The sequence below is a fragment of the Cucumis melo genome, chromosome 5 (genome assembly GCF_025177605.1).
Source record: "Cucumis melo cultivar AY chromosome 5, USDA_Cmelo_AY_1.0, whole genome shotgun sequence".
Taxonomy (NCBI): Eukaryota; Viridiplantae; Streptophyta; class Magnoliopsida; order Cucurbitales; family Cucurbitaceae; genus Cucumis; species Cucumis melo.
Window position 1 is genome coordinate 29,073,992 of NC_066861.1, and position 21,757 is coordinate 29,095,748.

General features: G+C 33.8%; 5 protein-coding genes across 9 annotated transcripts in view; 2 read left to right on the forward strand and 3 right to left on the reverse strand.

Moving 5' to 3' along the window:
- Positions 1-403: 403 nt before the first annotated feature.
- On the reverse strand, positions 404-3,473 carry LOC103497244 (protein BUNDLE SHEATH DEFECTIVE 2, chloroplastic-like). Its single transcript, XM_008459358.3, has 5 exons — positions 3,289-3,473; positions 3,090-3,187; positions 2,424-2,496; positions 1,296-1,392; positions 404-652 (listed from the first exon to the last, which is right to left on the reverse strand). The coding sequence occupies exons 1-5, from the start codon at positions 3,353-3,355 to the stop codon at positions 574-576; spliced, it is 414 nt and encodes a 137-aa protein (XP_008457580.1). The 5' UTR covers positions 3,356-3,473; the 3' UTR covers positions 404-573.
- Positions 3,474-4,145: 672 nt separating this feature from the next.
- LOC103497257 (uncharacterized) lies at positions 4,146-7,570 on the forward strand. The gene is made up of 9 exons (XM_008459375.3): positions 4,146-4,309; positions 4,544-4,674; positions 5,196-5,268; positions 5,838-5,920; positions 6,076-6,114; positions 6,307-6,377; positions 6,446-6,560; positions 6,677-6,783; positions 7,246-7,570. The coding sequence occupies exons 1-8, from the start codon at positions 4,264-4,266 to the stop codon at positions 6,749-6,751; spliced, it is 633 nt and encodes a 210-aa protein (XP_008457597.2). The 5' UTR covers positions 4,146-4,263; the 3' UTR covers positions 6,752-6,783; positions 7,246-7,570.
- Positions 7,524-10,824, reverse strand: LOC103497251 (uncharacterized). Its single transcript, XM_008459365.3, has 2 exons — positions 9,963-10,824; positions 7,524-8,448 (listed from the first exon to the last, which is right to left on the reverse strand). Exons 1-2 carry the CDS (start codon positions 10,566-10,568, stop codon positions 8,086-8,088), a joined length of 969 nt encoding a protein of 322 aa, XP_008457587.1. The 5' UTR covers positions 10,569-10,824; the 3' UTR covers positions 7,524-8,085.
- Positions 10,825-11,664: 840 nt separating this feature from the next.
- LOC103497273 (probable polygalacturonase At1g80170) lies at positions 11,665-19,707 on the forward strand. 4 transcript variants are annotated; one of them, XM_051084836.1, is made up of 11 exons: positions 11,667-11,909; positions 12,034-12,168; positions 12,683-12,820; positions 12,905-13,081; positions 13,157-13,183; positions 13,292-13,499; positions 13,600-13,681; positions 13,798-13,906; positions 13,980-14,088; positions 14,185-17,047; positions 19,343-19,707. In XM_051084836.1, the coding sequence occupies exons 1-9, from the start codon at positions 11,907-11,909 to the stop codon at positions 14,061-14,063; spliced, it is 963 nt and encodes a 320-aa protein (XP_050940793.1). In that variant the 5' UTR covers positions 11,667-11,906; the 3' UTR covers positions 14,064-14,088; positions 14,185-17,047; positions 19,343-19,707. The 4 variants fall into 4 exon arrangements, with proteins under 4 accessions (XP_050940792.1, XP_050940794.1, XP_050940795.1 ...); XM_051084835.1 differs by having other exon boundaries at positions 11,665-11,909; positions 12,683-13,081; XM_051084837.1 differs by having other exon boundaries at positions 11,666-11,909; positions 12,683-13,081; positions 13,584-17,047.
- LOC103497263 (nuclear pore complex protein NUP205) overlaps positions 14,608-21,757 on the reverse strand; it is a 29,591-nt gene continuing 22,441 nt past the window's right edge. For both annotated transcript variants that reach the window (XM_051084834.1, XM_008459394.3), the window contains exons 36-45: positions 21,210-21,374; positions 21,000-21,137; positions 19,562-19,705; positions 18,200-18,322; positions 17,995-18,090; positions 17,757-17,894; positions 17,561-17,661; positions 17,092-17,211; positions 16,469-16,601; positions 14,608-14,880 (exon numbers count right to left, since the gene is read on the reverse strand). In XM_051084834.1, coding sequence (XP_050940791.1) covers positions 14,797-14,880; positions 16,469-16,601; positions 17,092-17,211; positions 17,561-17,661; positions 17,757-17,894; positions 17,995-18,090; positions 18,200-18,322; positions 19,562-19,705; positions 21,000-21,137; positions 21,210-21,374 — 1,242 coding nt within the window. In that variant the 3' untranslated portion in view covers positions 14,608-14,796. The remainder of the gene's footprint in view (positions 14,881-16,468; positions 16,602-17,091; positions 17,212-17,560; positions 17,662-17,756; positions 17,895-17,994; positions 18,091-18,199; positions 18,323-19,561; positions 19,706-20,999; positions 21,138-21,209; positions 21,375-21,757) is intronic.

The following is a 21,757-nucleotide window of genomic DNA, read 5'->3' on the forward strand; positions in this document are numbered from 1 at the left end:
TGTCTAACATACTTGGATTGAATTGATAATATTTTCATTAGGAAGTTTGGGAAAATTTTTAATTTTCTACCTGATTGTGAACTTAACACAATTAAGTGGATGACACAAATATTTGACAATCTAATTTTGAACGGTACTTTTAGTAAGAATAGGTAATCAAATAGAGGTTGTGTGTTGAGTTACTAGACTATCTTGTGAGTTTAGACGAAGTGGGAATAAACTGCATTAAACACTCACATGTATAAAAAAAAGAAATGATGTACATAGACGAATAGTCATTCATGTCACTGCCTCATTCTACAACATTTTTAACATCTTATAGTATTTATTTTACCATTAACAAACCTAAAAAGTATATGGTAGTCATATACTACATCTCAAAGATCTCAAAAATTCAGGGGAATGCAACAAAACAAATGGTGAATAGCAGAAAAAACATTCATAATTTCAATTACAAGCTTGGGAATTATATGAACCATTATACAAAATTACTGAAACTAGTATGTCTTTCCATCTCACACAACCCATAAATTGACTTGGTGAAAGAAAACTCATACTTCGCAATACAAACTACTAACTGTCAGCTGTACTCATAAATCCACCCACAAAACCAGCTCCATTACAGCCCCCACAAAGGACATCCCTTTTGCCTCTGCAATGTTAAAGACATTAACTAGTAAAGAAACTCAAATTTAATCATTAACAAAAAGGATAATATAATCTCTATCGTTAATTCTTTCAAGAAAATCTATTGGACATCTTGAAAGAAACAACGGTTGTGATTGAAATGGCTTGATTTATAACAAATGCAATGTAAATAGACTTGGCTAGTTGATCATAAGCATAAAGGTTTATGTCAACTCAAGTTGTTTTAGACATATAGCATGGCTAAGTAGTGGTAGGTTCGAATCCTCACATTCCATATGTTATTGAACTAATAGTAAATGCAAATCGAGGAATTTATAAACACATACCTAGGATAAGGGCACACGGCAGTGAGTTCACATAACGTAAACTCGACTTTTCTGATCACAATTGCCTAGTCTGAGCTAGATATCCCCTTGTAATAAAACTTACAAATTGTTCAACTTATATTTGCAAGAATTAGACGCAAGCTTAATCACTCATTTTGTCCACCCTGTTGCTTGCAAGTTATCTCAATGTTCGACTCTAGTAATTCTAACCTTCCATTTTGGTTTACATGTCTTTATAATTTAAACCTCTAGAATGAAGTCAAGTAATAGGTAAGGTAGACAAAATAACATTATGATCAAGGAGAGTTTGTTCATCAATACCTGCACAACCAGCATAAGCCACCAGCTTTAAACTGTCCATTGAAGTGATCCACTGAATTAACTCCTGTTCCTTTGCACTGAGAACATAGGACAGCACCTAAAAATTGAGAAAAAAATATATGTAAACTCAGTCTCCATGCTTGTTTAATCTCTTAACTTTGTTCAAGTGGGGCTGTGTGATTGTCATATTGAAAATAAAACGAGAGATAACAGATCCACTTTATTTGGGTTTGCAGCAATGTTTCCATACTCCTATTATAGAGTTTTATGAGCTTTTGTAGAGTGATTCCTGAGAAGATAAATCATTATTAAGCAGTTATAGACTCGTGTACATTTTCTCCTTGGCATTTAAGTGAAACTTGCATCAGCAAAAGAGGTAGATGTAGCCACATTGGATGAACCAATATAAATTCGGTGTTCATTTCTCCTCCTTTATCGTGATTTTATTATGGTTCTTATTGCTTAGAAGTTTTAGATCGGTTTATCTTTCTTATAAGTTGAGTTCCAATTGTTTCTTATGCAATACTTGGAACTAAAATCTGATATGATTTGAATAATATAGTGTAAGAAGACAAATATATTATCATCCTCGAACATAGAGCTTACAAAATCTTTACATTGTTATTTTTATTCCTTTGTTTATATTACAATAACTGGGAAGAGGAATCAAATCTCACACCTCGAGGCAAATAGTATAAATTCATTTCAGTTGAGTTCTGCTCATGTTGACTCTTATTCCTTCCATTCAAGAACATACAATGTATATTTTCTGTAAAATATTGAATGAATTGAGACCAAAGTTTATCATTATTTCCCTGTCTCTCTCAAAATCTATTATCTATTTCCAACCATATTTGTTTTCTTCTGAGTTCGATCAAATGTGCTTGGAACTGTACAAAATCAAGTTCTACCAGTCTTTGCATAATAATCAAGAGAACATAGTCACACTTACAGTTGATTTGTTACAATTTTTTCTTTTTGGATAGGAGAGAACTTTCATTCAGTTACCTCGACCTTTCTAAGAGTTCATGACTTATAATTTTGTACCATTCAAAAGCTTGACAGAAAGTGAAGAAACAAATATTAACTGAAGGAATAAAGATGGAGGTCTCCAGTTTCTATACATACCATTTCCATCGCAATCAGTGCAAACTATGCTTTTGTATTTTGTCGTTTGTTTACTATCCGCACCATCTGAAGCCTGCCAAACCAAGAAGAAAACATGTTCTGAGAAACTGAAAAAGAATAGTAAACTGTGTTCTTCTTCATGTAGTTCAATAGTGAGCAGCTTACGAGGTCCTATTATTGTGTCCCCTATTCTTATGGGCTTGTTTGTTTTTGCATGACTTTGTGTATTCTTTCATTTTGTTCGATGAAATCTTGGTTTCTTATAAGAAAAAAGGTGTAATTAGGTTGAATTGGATTTATTTTAAGCCAAAACCGACATTAAAACCAGTTAATATTCACCAACCTAGTTAATGGTTATTCAAACGAACATTTCCACTCGTAAGCTAGTGAACTATTTTGTCTAATAAAATTGTTCTCTCCCTCTGACTAACATAGCTACACTAGGATTCTTCATTGCTTTACCTTTTCTATTCGTCTTTATTTGTTGATTTCTTAACAAAACCCTTAGCCAAAGACAGGCAGTAGAGAATGAAAGACTATTCCATAATTTCCAGGTCCACAATCCACTAAAATCCCAACAACTTATCCACAAAACAACCATAAACAAACAAGTTCATTTCACTTAAAAAAAGTAAAATAGGAAAGAAATGCCCAAAGAAACCATACCTTGGCTTCAAAAGACAAATGCCTAATGGGGTTTGTTCTTTGAACCGCCTCATTCATCCTAAAAGCCTTCTGAGGCACTGAATTTCCAACAAGAACCCCTACAAAATGCGAAAAGAAAGGGCCATAAACACATTTTAAAAGAGAAACAAAAGCAGAACAAAGAAAAATGCATGAATAGCTGATTTGGAGAAGAAGATACCGGGTTTGGGATTGCTGGAGTGATTAAAGGAGCAAATGGGTGTGGAAGAACATATAGAAAAAGCCATTTAAATGGGGGTTTTGGGAATTTGAATTTGTTATTGATGAGTGAAATTCAGAAGTTTTTCTGATGAGCTTAACGCTCTGCTTCTGCGGTGTGTGATTTTAGTTGGTGGGAAATGAAGCAAATTTAACCAGATAAGGCCCATTATCCCCTCCACTTAATTACCAAATTACCCTCTTTCAATTTTTTCCTTCAAAGGTTTGATTTTTACATATTACAAAAATGATAAATCGTTAAAAAAGACAGTTTTTGGTCTCTAAAATTCTAATAAATTTAGTATTTAATTTCGGTTAGTAATGATTGCCATAATTTGATGTCTAAAGGACAAATTTTGTCCAATGTTTAACAATTTTGAAAAAGAAAAAATAAGTCTTTTTGAAAAGTATAAGTTATTTAATAACTTTAGTTATTGTAGTTTATAAAAGAAACAATTTTCCATCATTTTATTGGTTTATGTGGGTAAGAATTTTATTAAAGCTTAATAATATATATTCCACAATCAATATTTATAAAGATGTTATTATTAATTTGAAATTACATGAACTAAATTATTATTTTCGTAAAATTTCATTGACCAAATATATTTTAATTTTGATCATTCTAATTTCAATATAATGAAAATAAGTACATTTTGAGACATTTTAACATTGCAATTAGTTGAAAGTTAAAAACATTTTGCAAAACTTATAGGAGAGAGGACCAAACCATGAATGAGGTCAATCATACATTCTCTACGCAAAGATTTTTTTTTTCTTATAGGGGTATTTACATAAATTTTGAGGACACAGGGGTATTTGTGTACATCTAGTTTTCTTCAGCAAGAGCCAACACTTTCACTTCCACTCCTTTCTCGTCCTCATAAAAAAGCAGCAATTTTGATTAGTTTTCAAAGTACAGAAGTAATTCAGGATCATGGGCTGCACTCTCTTTTCTTCTCCACGATTTCTCTCTTTCCCAAGTGAGTTTTTTTTTTCCCCTTCTAATTTCTAAGTCCTTATGATAAGAGCTCTTGTGTAATAGATTATTTGTTTCTTCCGGGTTTTACCCTTTTATTCAAGGAAAATGTCTTTTCTTTTTGCTTTTACAAATTCTGATATTTGATTCCTTAGTCTCAGTTTCAATTTTTGAGTAATGGGTTTGATTTTTGTGGGAAAGAAGTTACTGAAGAAGTATTAATTGTGTGTTTGATCAGTTAAAGAAGTGGATGGTTCTCTGAGGAATTTGAGAAGCTCATTTTTTGGTGCCCATATAATGTATAATAAAAGTCTTCTAAGAAGAAACATGAAATGTTGCAGTGGAAGCTTCTCTTTGGTGGCCTCATTGGTTTTCTTCCTCACCTTTCTTCATTTACTTTCAATGTCTGGTGGATTTCTTTTTTCTTTTGTCTTTTTTGCATTACATTTATCCACGTATGTCTTCTTCCAACATTGCTTTTACAAAATGTAGAACTTTTTTGAGCTGGTTTTATGTTTCTTAAAACATCAGATCTGTTTGTTTGCATAAATCATTAGTTGGAACTTTGATGCTTATTTACAACACGACCGAGCTCATTTGTTAAAACACCTGCACCTCCTCTTCAGATTGAAGGTTAAAATCTTCAGTTCATACTAAAAATGGTCTTTAAAAAGGCTTGGATTACTTTAAGTTTTGTACTATTTTCCTTTTGGTAACTAAACTTTCAAATATTTTGTTTTAATTTTGTGGCTTCCAATGTTTTTGATAAAGAAAATTTCTTGTATGCACTTCATTGTAGGTCTATGTTAATCTCTCTCTCTATATATATATTTTTTTATTTATAGTGAAAAAAGAAAAGAAAAAAAGAAACTAACTTTTGCGTTTCATAGTTTGGAAAGAGAGTCAAGGGCCGAGAGACCGTAATACCTGATCCAGATTACAGAATTCCGATAGTCTTACTTGGTAGGTACTAAAGAATTGATCTTTGCCTGATAACTCTTGATAACTTGTTTAGAAGTGCAGATATTTAGAGGATAAAAAGTATTGTTGAAGATTGACGGATTTTTGGATTAGTTCTCAAATGTCATGTAAAATCCAGGTAAAAGAGGGTGACATAGTGACAAAACACACGTATACTTATACTTTCTAGTTTCACCAATGGCTTGGTGTAATCTGCAAAGTAAATTGTGAATGTCACTTGGCATGTTAGAAAGAAAGGTTCTCTAGTGTTAAAATCACTCCCCTGATTGACATATGAGAAAGGTCTTGTAGTTTCAAAATCACTACTAACAGGAGAATAATGCTCTTCATATTCTCGTTATCATTAATCATTTATATTGTCCAGTTTAGGTTGAAACTTTTTTCTCTGGATTCTACACAAAATACTTCATATCATTGAGGATTTGTCCTTTTTTTCCCTAACGTTTGACGTAGAATTACGTTTACATCTCTAACAAATTAATGCAGACCATTATTTTTGTTAGCAAATTTACCTTCCCCTTCATCTTTTAAGTTCTTCATAATTGTAACAGGTGCTGCTGGCGGGTTAGCTTATACTGATAATTTGCTAGCAGCTGTACCTATTGGTCTTCTTGGGCTCCTGCTCCTGGTCCAGGTAATAATAGAAAAGAGTAGTCCTTCAAGAGAGAAAGTTTCATTCACGAGATCTTAAAACATATTCAGAAGACGCCTTCAAATTTCTTAATAAGGTATTGAAGGTACATGTATGCTTTCTTAGTATCAGTTGATAGTTTTTCTTCCTTCTTTCAGGCTACTCGAGTGAGATTTGTCTTTAACAATGAAGCATTGGTATGTTAACTGAAATTCACGAAATATTTGTTTATTGTCGTATCCATCTGGAAAAGTGGAGATATTTTTTGTTTTTCTTTCCATTTGTTGAAGGAGTTCAAATATCTTTTTGATTCTTTTGAGACCCAAATCTTTGCAAAAGTTATCTATATTCAAGAATGACGAGATCAGTCTTATGTTCTGTGGTTTTAGGAGGTAAAAATAGGAGACGAGCTTGTGGACTCTGGTGAAAATGCTTTTGTGGGTGGAAAGAATCGTTGGAAGTAGGTATCTTTATGCACTTGATGAACTTTGAATGTAAATTGAATTGAATCCATGTTAATGACTGCAGATATTCAACTTTTGTGAACTGGGAGTTATGGTGGCCAAGTTTTCCCATTCTAGTGTACTTCAAAGAAACTCAAACAAAGCCAGAAGGCCAAGTGCACTTCTTCCCAGTAATATTTGTAAGTTCTAGTTGTTGCAAATGAGGCTTCGCCGAGGAAAACATTTTATCTTCACTTAAAGAATTCGGCTGGTGGGAAGTTTTGTTAACAAACTGTAAGTTTCCTTCAATGATCAGAATGGAAAGCAACTGTACGATGTCATGGTGGAAAGAGCTGGCCCTTCCAAAACGAGTGGACCAAAAGAATCCTAAAGAACTTACGTTTTTTCAACAAACTTGATCAGGTACCTATTGGTCTTCTTAGTCTATTGTGAACAATATTTTTAAAATTTCATGAAATTTGTTACGTGTATAGATTAACTAATTAGAGACTAGACAAGGCTTAAAAACTAAAGACTAAATTGTTTCGTATTAAAAACTGACACTTTACATAGTAGAAACCAAATTGTTTCAAATTTGGAAGTACAAATTGAAGTTCAAGAATTAAATTGTTACTTCAATAGAACTATGAATGTTATTTCACCAGAAGTTGGTGGTGAAATAAGTACTTTGATGGTTCAATGCTTTTAATAAGTATAGGCTTCAAATAGAGAAGCAACTTTAAAATTGACTGAGAATTTGCCTCTACAAGTGGTTGATAAAGTTCTAAGTTCTTGACTAACCGTTTGCAAACAAGCTATGAATCGTTATCAACCAGTGTCTTCTACTACTCTAATATAGATTTGGATGCCAAACTCTCACTGCAGGAAATCTATGGGCGTGGTCATGATAAGTTGAATTTTACATCAAGATTCTTCTCCATATACAGAATTAATAGACCAGATTTTGGGGCCGATTTAGTAGCAGCCAAACATTAGAGTGCCACCATATAAGAAAATTGATATTACGCGTATGCAGTAAGAGATACATTCATACTGTGAGAATTGAATCTCTTTATATGTAATTACACCAGATCAAATGCTAGGCTTAAATCGTTTTGTATTCTCATAACTACAACGGGAGCATGTAGGGGAAAGGCAAAAACTAAATCAACAATCTTGATTTATTTAGTTTGGAGCGATGATTGAAATATTTGTCAATATGTTCCCACCTCCCAATGTAGTACAACTAAAAATACAACATTGGTTACCATTTCAAGTGGTTTCCAATTATCAATTTTTGTAAGATAAGTTTTTCTTAACCTAGTGATAAAATGGAAGTTACCATCTACAACAAGATCAACTAACGACCAACGACAAACAACAAACTGAAGAAGCTACAATCAAAATATCAGGAACTAGAAACATTGAATGTGAAAGGCGAAAGAAAGTTTGAAACAGTTTGATTCCTCAAACTCGATTATCACTTCAAAATGCAGATCCCAATGGCAGCTTCTTCTGCAAACAATAACTCGATCCATATACAATAAAATGCCTGCTACATGCTTCATCTAAGCAGTTGAGATGAAAATGGCTCTTTAGCAGAGATGGTCCTCGTACAATGTTTGATTGTCAGATGAGAAGGCAAACAACGCCTCATATTTTCTTCATGAGAAATGATCTTGAGTGCAGGTTTTTTGTTCTCTGAGCATGCATTGCAAAAGAAATTCAACCAGTCTTTGTGCAATGTGCATCTGTACCGTGTTGAGTGCAATGGTGGTAACCTACAGAATGAAGGAATTCTCTGATCTCCCTTGAACTACTATTACTAGCCTTTAACAGCTTTTCATCTTCCTCATAGATGAGATATGGAGCTTCAGTGCCCTTCCTTGACAAAATTCTCTTTGCCCCTTTTAGCACATGATATTCCCAGCCTTGAACATCGATTTTTATTAAAAGCACTCGTTCTGAATCCGGGATTACTTCATCTAATGGAATTGACTTCACTTGTACTGCTATTTCTTCATTCGATTTGAATGCCAGCTTTGCACCAGCTGCTGAAACTGCACTGTTGTCAAGCCGGCCAACCAACTGGGTAAAAAGCAAAAGACAGAGAGCATGTTGTTAAACCATTGATTGACTAAAAAAATTAAGTTCTTGGGTGAAGGTACATTTAATTATATCATCTAACACTATAAGAAGACCCAACAAGTAGAACTAAATATTAATTGAAAAGGAAATAACATTACAAGGGTTTGAACATGTGACTTTCTAAACCACCAAGTTATTGTTCTTATATGTGCAATTTAGGTCTTCTTAACTAGGAGAAATACCACTTACAAATATGGAAAAGAATAAAAATATTAAAAAAAATATTTGAGAATTAATATTTATTCACAAATATAGAAATACTTGACACTTTCACTATGCTGCTAGTAAAACTTAGTTTAGATGATGATTTCTGTCATCAGCTTGTTAGGATACCTTCTAACAAAAGCACTAAAAACAATAGAACACAGAAACAAAACAGGTAGAAATATGTATTGCAATATCAATATAAAAAAAAACTACACTTTCATAGCCTCTCCTAAATTCTCGCAGAGGAAATTCCTACCAAAATGATCCACACCTTTCTAAGGGCACTAGCACACTATTTATAACCAATGCATCCCTGACTACTAACCCTTGTACCCTTAGTATTATTCCACTAAAAATCCTAACATATCTCCAACTAGGACTATCACACATCTTAATTCCAAAAAGAAATCCAAATATATGTCATTTATATTGCAAGTAAGAACTACCTAACCCGCACATCCACCAAGAATGCAAACCAAACTAACACATTTTTCGACTTTGTTCAAGAAGAACATTTGAAAGGGTTTTTATGGCACATATAATCAGTTGGTAATATATATCCATAAGAGACATTGTAAGAACACTAGGAGGGGAGATTGTCATCAGCAAGAACTTGGTTGGTGAAAGGTGAAAATAAAGAGTGTGCTAACGGGTTTGTGATATTCTTATACAAACAAGACTATTTCCTGTTATTTTACATCTCAATTTCAGGTTTGCAACACAATCATTGGTTCTTGATTAGGTACCATCTTACTCTTTGACTTCGGAATAGAAGTTTTTATTTTCAGTTATTTTCTATGTAATATCTACAAAGCTGTAAACCCTCTTTTAGTACATTTTTCTTGATGTGGTTCGATAATTGAAAGTTGTTGATTCTATAAAATAATAATGATAATAAAAGTAATAATAATAACAATAATCATAAATGGAAATATGACTTAAACATGATCTATATAATTTGATAGAAAAGGACTAACCAACTCTTTTATTCGCAATATAGATAGACATATATAGAAAATTAACTTTTGAAGTATAATATGCAAAATTAAGTTAACTCCCAATCTTCCACAGGGCCAATCCATCCAGATAGCTCCCAAAAAGTAAACAGTTATGCTACCATACTTAGAGAACACACGAAGGTAAAGTTTTAGAGATCTAATCAATTCTAATCACAAATGAGACTGCAGTTTCAGCAAAAGGAACCATAAAATTTGTAAAGATTGAAATAATCAGGCAGATAATAATACCTTATGAACAGTGATATTCCCAAGCCTGTCAGATGCAGCAGCCTCAAACACATTCACCAATTCCCCAACCCTATTCAGATAAATCCCATCACAAATTCTCTGCAAATTTTCAAAAACCGGCTCAAATGCCAAAACACGAAACCCCATCGCAGCAGCAGCAAAACTCGCCATTCCCACATTAGCACCCACATCAACAACAAATCCATTACCGGAATCACCCTTCATCTTCTCCAAAACCTCTTGAATCGTCACTGAAATGTCCGGCTTCCGAAAGGGTTTTCCTTTAAGCATCCGAACAATGTTCTTATGGGGTTTATCAGGCAAATTTCCCAAATCTGCAATCGAGAACAGAAACGGGTATCGAACTCCTTCCACAACGTTGGCAATCACAGGGTAGGATTGAGGGCATTTGAAGCAATCGAAAGGGGAAATTGATCGAAATGGGAAATGGGTTTTGATTGTGAAATTAGGAGTGGATTGATGTGAAGAGCTGGAGTTGTTGAAGAGGAAGAAGAAGACGATGAGGATGGAGAAAGAAAAGAGAAAGAAGAGTGAAACAGGGGAAAGTAGTTTGTGGGGTTTGTCCCTTTTCCAGGCATTTGCCATGGAAATGTGAAATCAAACTGAGACTTGTGAAGGAGATTGAAGTTTTGAAGAATGAAATTGGCAGAGAGCTGAGGGAGATCTGTGAAGAAATATGAATGGGATTATTGTTTCTAATTGTGGCAGCAGAGTTCGAGCAGAACGAGAAGAAGAGGAAAGTTTCTTCTTTATTAAAAAATAAAGAAAAATAAAGAAAAAAAAATGTTGAATTAGATAAACAAAGTTATTTTCAAATATGAACTATTGAAAAATTTTAAAATCTATCCTGATATCTATCCTCAATAAATATTATTGATATGAGAAAGTTATTTCTAATTAGAGTGATGAAAATATTTATGATATTCTAATATATCTAGATAAAAATATATAGTTGAAATTATTTATAAAATATAATAAAAATACGGGATAAAAGGGTTTATAAAATATAACAAATTTTAGTCTATTTTGTAAAATAATTTTAATATTTTACTATATTTTAAAATATTCCAATATATATTATACATGTGTGAATCATTTAATAAAATAACCTATACTATGGAAAAAAGATTCCATTGCAGCTAAAAACTAAGATTCAATTCTTTAAACACTAACATATTACCAAAAAGAAAAAAGAAAAAGAAATAGTTTGCTAATTACAAAAGTGGGTTTAGCTTAATGATTATTACCATAATATTCTTAAAGGTTCTTTGATCCTTAATTTTGAAAGTGGATGCATTTAACCTACAATTATATACTCGGTCATATTTGAACTCTTTGTTGATTATTTTGATGGATCCTTCAAATTTTATTGTGCATATAATATATCTAAATTTATATAAAGCAAAATACAACTTATTTACAAAAATAGCATAAGGCCAAATTTTGCACTATTGTTATTTTGTTATATTTAAAAAATATTAATCTCACGTTACTTGTTTCTGTTACATTTTACTGTCATTTCTTTTATGGTAGATTTTTCTATAATATGTAAAAATATTGATTCATCCATGTCGATGTCGAACAAGAAAATATCGATGAAAATAACACGCCAACGAAATATTATAAACATAATTATATGTGGTTGAAGTGAAACATATTTTTCTTTTGTCCCATTAAATGCAAGTAATCTTGAACGCAAAACTTTTGCTGTTACTACCCTTCACAAATAATCGTTTATATATCGTCAGCTCAAATAGCATGAAAGAGGCTTCAAGAACTGCTTAATTTCATGTTTTCATATCTCCGTAACTGCAATTCCAAACAAAAAGTAGAGAAACCGATCAGATTTAAAACTTCATCACCATTTTAGAAAACCCATCATCTTGCTGGAGCCTCCTCTAACTGTCTTATCCACCAACCACCATGGTAACTCCAATGAAAAATTCAGTCTATTTTACATAAAAAATAATATACTGCTGAAAATTTTTAGTCCTGGCAAAAAGATTAAGAGAGTATCCACAGCTACAATGTTTCTGATCTTTCATTGCAGGGTGCCTTCCCTACTCCCCTGGCGGCTTTTGGGTTAGTTTACGCAATCATGTTCGTGAAAGGGTTTCCAGAAGAGGCCATCTTTAATGTCATGAGTTATGGAGCTGTGGGAGGAAGCAACACAGATAGTTCTCAAGTAAAATCTACCTGTGGATTTGCAGTTCTGTATGGGATTTGTTAAATACATTCCCCTTCAATTGGAAGAGCTGGGAGTGTGGAGTGATTGATTCTTACACCGCAATAATACACCTTAGCCGAGGGGACAAATGTGCGAGAACCAAGTTAGAGACATAATAGAATTATTAGTAAAGATGTGAGCCCAATAGGGTTATCAGTAGAATATTAGTATGGTTATTAGAAAGGGTATAGTGGTACATGGGCAGTAAGTTTGTTAGAGTTTTTAGCTATAAATGGAGAGTTGGTTGGGAGCAAGGGTGTGAAGAGTTTTGTAGTGATTCCACTGGGAAATTTTGGGAAAGAGTAGCCCTCTTAAAAAGCTATAGTATTGTAGGTTCGTTGATATTGCAATATAAATCTACCTTTTGTACTTGAGTGTTCTTGTTATGCGGTATCTTTATTGTATCCTAAAATCCAACTAATATTCCTAATATGTCCCCAACTAACATGGAATATAACTCATGTTTTGGCAGGCAATTTCAAAAGCATGGAAGGCAGCCTGTAATTCTAAAACTAAAAGTTCTACAGTGCTAATTCCCAAGAGGCAAACAGTTATGGTAAAACCAATTCTTTTGAGTGGTCCTTGCAGAGCAAAAAGCATCACTTTCATGGTAAAGAAAAACAGGGATTTCCCCCTCATGATTAAATCTTTCCTAGAATACTACCTATCTTCAGGTAGATGCAAATTGTCACAGATAAATGGAGTGATTGTGGCACCAACCTCACCGAAGGAATGGGCGGGGACTGACAAGAGTCTATGGCTAGCTTTCAAAGGGATAAGCAGGCTCAGTATCACTGGCTCCGGCATCGGCAAGATCGATGGACGAGGCACAGGCTGGTGGAACCAATCATGTAGGGATCACCCGAGCTTGGTAAGAGTGAATCAGAAAAGAAATTTTCAAATGCAAATTAAGCCACGTATCTGATGCTTCTTCCACTTTTGGTAGGAGGGCCGCACCTTAATAGCACCTACTGTAAGTATCCTGCACAAAGCAATTTTATTAACAAAGAAATGGTTTCTTGATACAAACCTCGACCAAATAGACGAATTTACCTGAGAGAATCTAGAGCCATTACTGCAGGCGACGAAGATCATTTCATGCAACGACACCAACCTGAGCAACCTTCACTTTATTAACAGTTCACAAGCACATGTACTATTAATGGAGTGCAGAAGAACCGAAATCAAGAACTTGGTAATCACAGCTCCTGAAAGCAGTCCAAACACTGACGGGATTCACATTCATTCTTCTCACAATATTATAATAAAGAACACGACTATAGGAACAGGTATCTTACGAAATCATTTCCTAAAACGTCAATTTTACTAAGATTAATAAGTACCAACACTTATTAATTGAGACAACAAATAAGTAATTGTGATGAACAGGTGATGATTGTGTATCTACAGGAGATTACACCTCCCATGTGAATATCTCACATATTAAATGTGGACCTGGTCATGGAATAAGGTAGGCTCCCTATTCAGATAAACTCTATAGAATCACCTTTAGAGCCAAAAAGAATACAAAGAAATTAGAACAAAATTCCATATTCCAATATCTGATCTCATATGCTCTGGCAATAGCATTGGAAGCTTGGGTAAAAGTGGCAATTTTGTACAAGTGGAGGACATTAGCGTGAGTAATATCTACTTCAAAGGGACTACCAATAGAGCTCGAATTAAGACTTGGCAGGTTAATGGAAATTCTAAATAGCTTACATCTCAATAAAAATAAACTATAAAGCTTCCACTAACACTTCCAAAAGATTGGTAGGTGTACCATTCAAAGATTTGAATCTCTATTTTGGATCAGTCCATATCCCCTTAATTATAGACCAAAACTATGGTAAGGTAGAGGGATTTTGCAAGGAAAAGGTAAGAGAAACTGAACTTCTTTGCCATACTCATTTTAAATTTTGAGCCTTTAATTATTCAGCATATAGTGCTCAGAAAATTTTTATATTTTAACAGCAATCAGGCGTTCGCATAGCCAATGTATCCATCAAAAACCTTTTTGGAACATCAATGAGCAATGTGGCCATCAATCTCAATTGCAGTAGGTCTGTTGCTTGCACTGGTATACTGTTGAAGTCAATTCAGCTTCAATCAGTAAACAGCGGACAAAAGGTGACCTCAAGTTGCATCAATGTCCATGGATTTGCCTTTGGAGTGGTTCAACCTAAACCCTGTCTTCAGATCTAAATCTGAATCCTACAAAGATCTTCCCCTCCCTATTTAGCAAGGGGTAGATGAAACTTGACTGTGATCCCTTTGGTATGATATTGGGAGCGATGTGACCTTGTCATTGACTCATTACTATATGTTAGTTAAACCCTCTGATGAAAATAATAAAATGAAAATATGTATACAACCCAAGAGAATGAAACATGACTGTTCTGATGGAAAAGAACCATTTGCACTGAAGTCAATTTAATGATTATGCCAATAAACCTGACTATTAACAAAAAGAGTAAGCTTACACAGAAAGGAAGAGAAATAATTTCATATGGTAGAACAAATCAGATCATTAACATGAATATTAACCAGTGCTTGGTACAGGATGGTAGCATATAATACAGCCCCTCATAAAGCTAACTTTTGAATTGCCAGCTCCTTGAGTGAAGTCACCAATCTGCGAAAAACCTTGAGATTGTGTCCTACTTTATTCTGGAACACGACCAAAAAAGAGAAAAAAAAAAAAAAACATTACATTCTATTTCAAACATGCAAGCGTTAGAAGTGACAGAAAACAATAATACAGCCATAGGACGACTTTAAACCACCAAAAACTTTCACTAAGTATTGAATAAAATGGGAGGATGGTCAACTTGCATTTATATCTTGTTGATAACTATGGATATGTCACAACCAACCAACTTGTGTGCATTTTTACCTATCATACGTTAAAAGTATTGATATAAGTCTAGACTTTTCCTAATAACCCATTAGTTTAAGCTTAGCCTTTGGCTCAGTCATTGAACATTGTACCAGAGCAAAGGGTCCTATTGTTTCAACTCCGTAATGCCATCTCCACTCCAATCAAAAATTGATTTCCACTTATTGTACCTTCTCGAATTTTTCAAGAACACGAGTTAAGGAGAATATTAAAGACTTTGGTATTAGACTAAATATACCATTAATCATCAGCTTAAGTAACTAGATTTAGCGGTAAATTTAATATAATATTAGAGCAGGAGGTTTCGTGTTAGATCCTTGTAATGTCATTTTCTCTTTAATTAATATTGATTTCTATTTGGTGGACGTTCTACAAAATCTCAATCCCCAAGTGAAGGGAAATGTTGGATACATTGGTGATCTAACATCATAGTGATCTAACATCATAATGATCTAACCTTGCAGAGTGTGGCATCAATAAATTGTCTTACAATATTTAAGATTTTAAGCAGTTGACATCATAAATCTGATCACATTGCCTAAAAAAACTTGATTCATAGTCGTCTTTAATTTTTTTTTTAAAAAGGAAACAAAACTTTCCTTTAATAAAATGAAGAGACTATTGCTCAAATTACAAATCTAATTTGATGGTTTAGGATGATGATAAAAATAATGCTAAAAACAACCATCAAATTGTCAATTGAGCAAAGGTGAATGCATGCAATGAATTCATGATTCTTAAATGATGTCATTTACATAATACATTGACTTCGGATCAGATTGAGCATCTTAACTCTTCTAAGGTTTAGAAAGAAATTAAACTGAGAGGCAATTAACCCAAGGATAACCAAGCATTAAAGGGGGTGTTAGGAGCAAAAAGTTATATAGTAAGCCCAAGGAGTTATGAAGTCTAGGAAGTTTAGTGTAAAAAGTTGATAAGATATGAAGTTGATGTTATTTAGTGATGGGACTCATAAATTCCTTAGGTCAAACAAGAAGGGGTTTTCACAACTCCTACTTCCCAACTCTTAGGGTCAAAAAGACCCTAAGAAATTCTCTCCAGGCCCGTGAGATTGAGTCTCTTGGTGAAAAGTTTTTCAGATTAGCAGAATTGTACCGTGAATATAATTTTATTTACGATTTATGCCATGAACATTATGCATGAAGTACCCTAACCCCCATACCTCAACAATTAAAAAAAATTAATCACTACCACTTCAATATTAAACCTTGCCATTTAGACTGAAGGATATACAATTTTATAGTTTGAATTTTTAGTAACAAGAATACTGGCGGTTGTTGTTTAAGGACAGCAAATAACTGCAAGTAGTCAGAGAGTGAATCATAACAGGAAGCATACCTCGCTTAGCAACTCAAGCCTTTCTAAGATAGGAATCAATTTTCCACATAATGAAGTTATTTCCTGTGCAGAGTCAGACTCGGCATGATATGAAATTGCTTTAATATTTGCATTACCACTGGGAATAAAAGTGCTGCAAAGCCAAAAGAAAAAGAAAAATTACTAACAAAGTGACAAGATCTGTATCTTGTTACCCAAGTATGCATAATTCCAACTGAAAATGGTACAACTGAAATGGTACTATCATGACTTTTATATGCTGCATTATTTATTTTCTCTGTTTTGGTCGGTATTATATTTGGGATATAATGTTTTGGTGCTAATGGAGTGTCAACCTAGTTGAGATACCCGGATGCACCTTCTGATCCTCCTAGTTTTTTGCTCTTTATGCTTCTTTATTATTTTCGATGTATATACCTCTTGTACTTTGAGATTTTATCATTAATAAAGAAGTTTGTTTCCTTTTTAAAAAAGGTATCCTTATGAAAATAACACATCACAGGTAAGCAGTGGCCTCCTAGACGAAGTAGAAATGCCATAAATTGAGCTATGATCATATTTTATAACTTGTCAGCATTAGTAAGTGCAATATCCCGTTATCCTGGGTGATAAATATAACTCACCTGTCTTGGAAATGGATAAGAATGACATTTAAGATATATTCAGTAAGAGGAAGTAATAATGTAATCATCTGATTTTTATTTCCAACAACCTTGCACATTTCAATCATGGCAACATATCTCCTGCAAAAAATGATGAATCCTTTAGGAATGATACAACCCCTTTTTTAAAAAAACAAAAGACATCTTTTTATTGAAAGGATGAAAGTGACTAATGCTCAAGAACACAAACTCAGTGGAGTGAAACAAAAAGAGGAAAACTGAACAATTTTAGTCTCATACAATGTGAAAGGATAACAGAGTGTGCCCACTAAAACACTTATATAGGACATCTTTCATACAGGAACAATACTTAGCCATCAAGGGACAAAGAATAAATCCCTTATCTTGTCAGAAGCATAAAAAAATTGAACACTGTGAAAAACCAACTAAAGTATTCAACAAAGCTAAAAATATGACATGAAGATAGCACCTTCTCTGGATGTTATCGGATAATGAAGCAAAATCTTCGCCAACACACAGTACAATAATTCCCTCTACATCCTGTCTCGACAGTTCATTTATGTCTTGAATCTGCAAAATCTCAAACCATGATAACGATGACCCATATAACAACTAGGAAGGGGAAAATACAATGTAGCAAGATCTTTGCTCTCGCATGAAAGCACCTTATTTAATAGCAATGATCTTTCTTCAGCAGCTCTTTCGAGAGTAGTAGTCATAGAATTAAGGAGAGTCCCGAGCAAATCCAAAGAGGGCGGCTGAGACCTAACAGGAGACTTGTGGCCAGAGGAAGAACCAGACACCTGTACAAAAACAACAGAAAGTCAAATTCCAAATATTAAATCCCAGTGGTCATATTCAAATTTGTCAGTCATTTTTGCATGAGAACGCTGAAAAAGGTACCTGCAATCTTAGAGATTTCCTTGTAACTAGAAAATATAAATAAGAGATCAAACTGAAGTTCAGCTCAATGGAGTAGAGTTCTGAACCTCTCCTGTTCTGAAAAAGAATTTAAAATAAAAACCCATTAGAAGGCTGATACTAAGGAACTTGGTTTAAAGTGATTTCACAGGTTAAGTATAATTTCCAAGGAAAAAATAACTCTAACCTTAAGTAATTTAACTCCTGGGCCAGAAGAAAAAGAATTCAATTCACGAGAGAAAAGTGAATGCATCAATTGGAAGAGACTTTGAACAAAACCATATTCATCAGTCTCCTCATACGGCCAAACCTTCACCAGAAAAATGAAAATATATATATATATTAATCAAAATTCAATCAAATGAAAGAGGGGGCAACATGTAAATAAGATAAAATATCAAGTTTCAAAAACTAATAATAATAAGATAAAAATATCACAGAAATGAAACACTAACAGAAACGTTAGTCAACAAAAAAATATATATATGTCAGGCCTAAAACTTGATTTTCACAGCTATTTTTGGATATTATAAGGCATAATATTGCCCCAAGAAGTTAGGCTACTTTTTGCAGTAAAAGTTTACTGATCTATAAATGTCGTTTGTTACTATCCTTTTAAAAAGACAACAAAGTACCATCAACCATCCACCTCATCAACCGCCAAGTATTTAGGGGTGAACACAATTGAACTGAAATAAAACTTGACCAACCAAAAACAAACTTCAATGGTTTTAGTTTTTGGAGAAACAGGATATAGGTTAGTCGGTCCATTAAAGGTAAAGTTAGAATTAAAAAAACAGAAACTCGCTGTTTGTACTCTTTCTAGTTTTCATCTTCAATTTGAAACCCCAAAGCCTCGTGTGCATGCGTCTCCATTTCTCCTCTCTCACCTCGGCAAGTTTCAACTTCCCTCATCATTTGATGTCTCTGCCGTCTCTCTTCTCCAAAAACGTATTTCTAGTTAAAAATTAAAAGAAAAAACCAACCAAACCTACCTGTTGGTAAGCAGCAGACTGCCCCAAAAACCGTCAGTTTCTGTTTGGTCAATTTTCTGTGTTGGTTTTCCTCCAAAACTAACGCCAACCAACTAACCAACAAGCATCCCTACTACACATGAATCTGTCCACATATTCATGCATTAAACATATTTTTATTATTTATTTATTTCAGTGAAATCTTATTTTATTGTACGACTGCTTCCAGTATGATTTCTATCTCATCAGTTGTAAGTGCCTTGTATAAACATTTCTTTTTTGACAATGCCTTGCATAAACATCCATATCCTTTGACTACACCACTGAAATTCTTATATGGCAGTGATAAATCACAGGGAAATATGAGAAACAAAGATGCAGATATTTCGATGACGACAAGAGCCAGCAATACTTTCGTTTCTATGATGATATTCCACTAACCATATACTCTCACAAGAGCGACCAATTTAACAAGAAATGCAGAAACGAATTGCAATGTCAATCAGCCCAGAGATACAACGCAACAATGTTCTTTTCTCTTATTAAAGATATCACAAAAGAATTAATGTTGTTACCTTGCCCAACGAACCAACCAGCAGATTAATCTGCTCCAGTGTTACATCATCAGCTTCAGAAACATCCTCCCCAAGTATTTGATCAAACAGTCGCTGGTTTCCTTTAATAAAATCAACAACTTCTCGAACAATTTTATTTTTCACCTATAATTATACATCAAATAACGTCTAAAGCTAAACCAATTCTTTTAGATAAAAATAACTTAAATATTCATCAAAGAAAAGAATAAAAACAAGAGGATAGAATCAAGTGACATTTAGGAACATGCCTTCTAATTCACACTGGTAAAAACAAGGATAGAACGTAAACACTGTATTTTTTTCATCTTTCAATGGGGTTGTTCCTTCGGTTCTTCTTGATCTTGGGTTATTATTGTAACCTTTGTTGTACTTTGAATTATCAGCGAAATGATTTCTTATTCAAAAAAGGGTAGAATGTTCATAAAAGGAAAGTCCAATTAAAAGCAATGTGGTGAACCAGGTCATAGAAGCCCCCTGAATCCATTTTCCATATCTCCAAACATTCTTTTTTTCATTCTAATTTTATTAACAAAAAAAAAAGAAACCAATGTGGGTTGGCCTTGTAGTAAATAGGAGGGCATAACCTTGATAAAGGACTAAGAGGTTACGAGTTTCCTTGATATCCAAATGTTGTAGGATCATGTGGATTTTCTCATGAGAAGAATCTCCAAATGTTCTTCTATGTCTTTGCACTAGAATAACTAAGTTTTTTGCTAGATTGTCAAGATGAGCATAGCTCAATATATATTTAACAAAAAATACTATTTGATAATAGCAAGAAGATGATAACAAATAACCCACACCCAAATCAAGTGTTATTTAGGACATGCCTTCTAATTGACATTGATATCAAAAGAAACAAAAAACAAAAAACAAAAAAGTTTCTAAAAGGTCATCTTTCTCTACAAAACCCAGTTAAAAGCAATGTGATGAACCTCGGTCATTGAAGTCACCTTCCATTCAAAAATAACAACAAAATCTTCCAAAAACATTGCCAAAATGAGCATAATTTAATTGTTTAACATAGGTCCTAGACCAAGAGGTCCTGATCTCTTACTTTCTCATTTAAAATCTCAATAAAATAAATTAAAACAATGGTCATTTGCTAGCATCACCGCAAACTAATCTGGTTTTAAAGTGAAAACAATTCAATAAGCATTCCTTAGGACAACGGATCGGGTGGCAAGTGGCAACAGATCACCAAAAATACTCAGGATACAATCCAAAAATAGTTGAAGAGAAAGGACAATGAACAATGAGATAGTTGAAGTCGTAACTTGACACAGAAATTAGGAGAGAGTAACGTGAGGATGGGAGGGCAAAATGCATACTCCTTGAAAAAAAAAGACCAGAAAAAATGCACGCTAAGAATGACGAGAAAATGGCAAAAGGTAAAAATTTGGCAAATTATGCTGACCTCAAAAAACTCCGATGTGTCAACTAATGACGTCAAGGAAAACAGCAGTCTCAAAATTGGTGTTATGATACTTTGTCGCTTGTTAATATTCCCTGCTACATCTCTATGAGGGTTCATATCAACCCACCTCAATCCTCCCTGGCACAGCACTTCATTAAACTAATATCTTAATAAAAATCCAATAACATTAGTGCACAGTTAGTTAATCACCTGTAGATTGACTACCCTGCATGATGCAAGGTACTCCAAAGCGCCTGTGGAAAAGAGAAGCTGGGCCCCAAATTTTCCATACTTATGGCTAATTCTCGACAGTAAGCCAAGTTCAGCCTCTAGAGTGCAAGCTCGTTGCAAAGAATCAAAAGAATGAGCACCATCCTAAAGTGAAATTTCAGCATGCTTTATTACACATCAATAATAACCGCTATTCTTAAAGAAACAATACTGCTGATTCTATACCCCCCCCCCCCCCCCCCCCCCCCACAAAAAAAAAAAAGATGCATTTAGAAACAAACCAATTCATAATAGATCCAAATACCGATGAAACCAAAAGATGCACTTAGAAACAAATCAACTCAAAATTAATTCAATAATTGTACTCATTCCCCACAAGAAAGAAAATTTAAGAGGTCACAAAACCTTGACACAAGAGCGGTTAAAAGAGCTTCATTAAGTAAAAACCCAATCAGTCTGACAGCTTTAGTAAATAAAAAAAATACATAAGGATTAGAACTGAAGAAGTAGTAAAATGGTACTTCCTA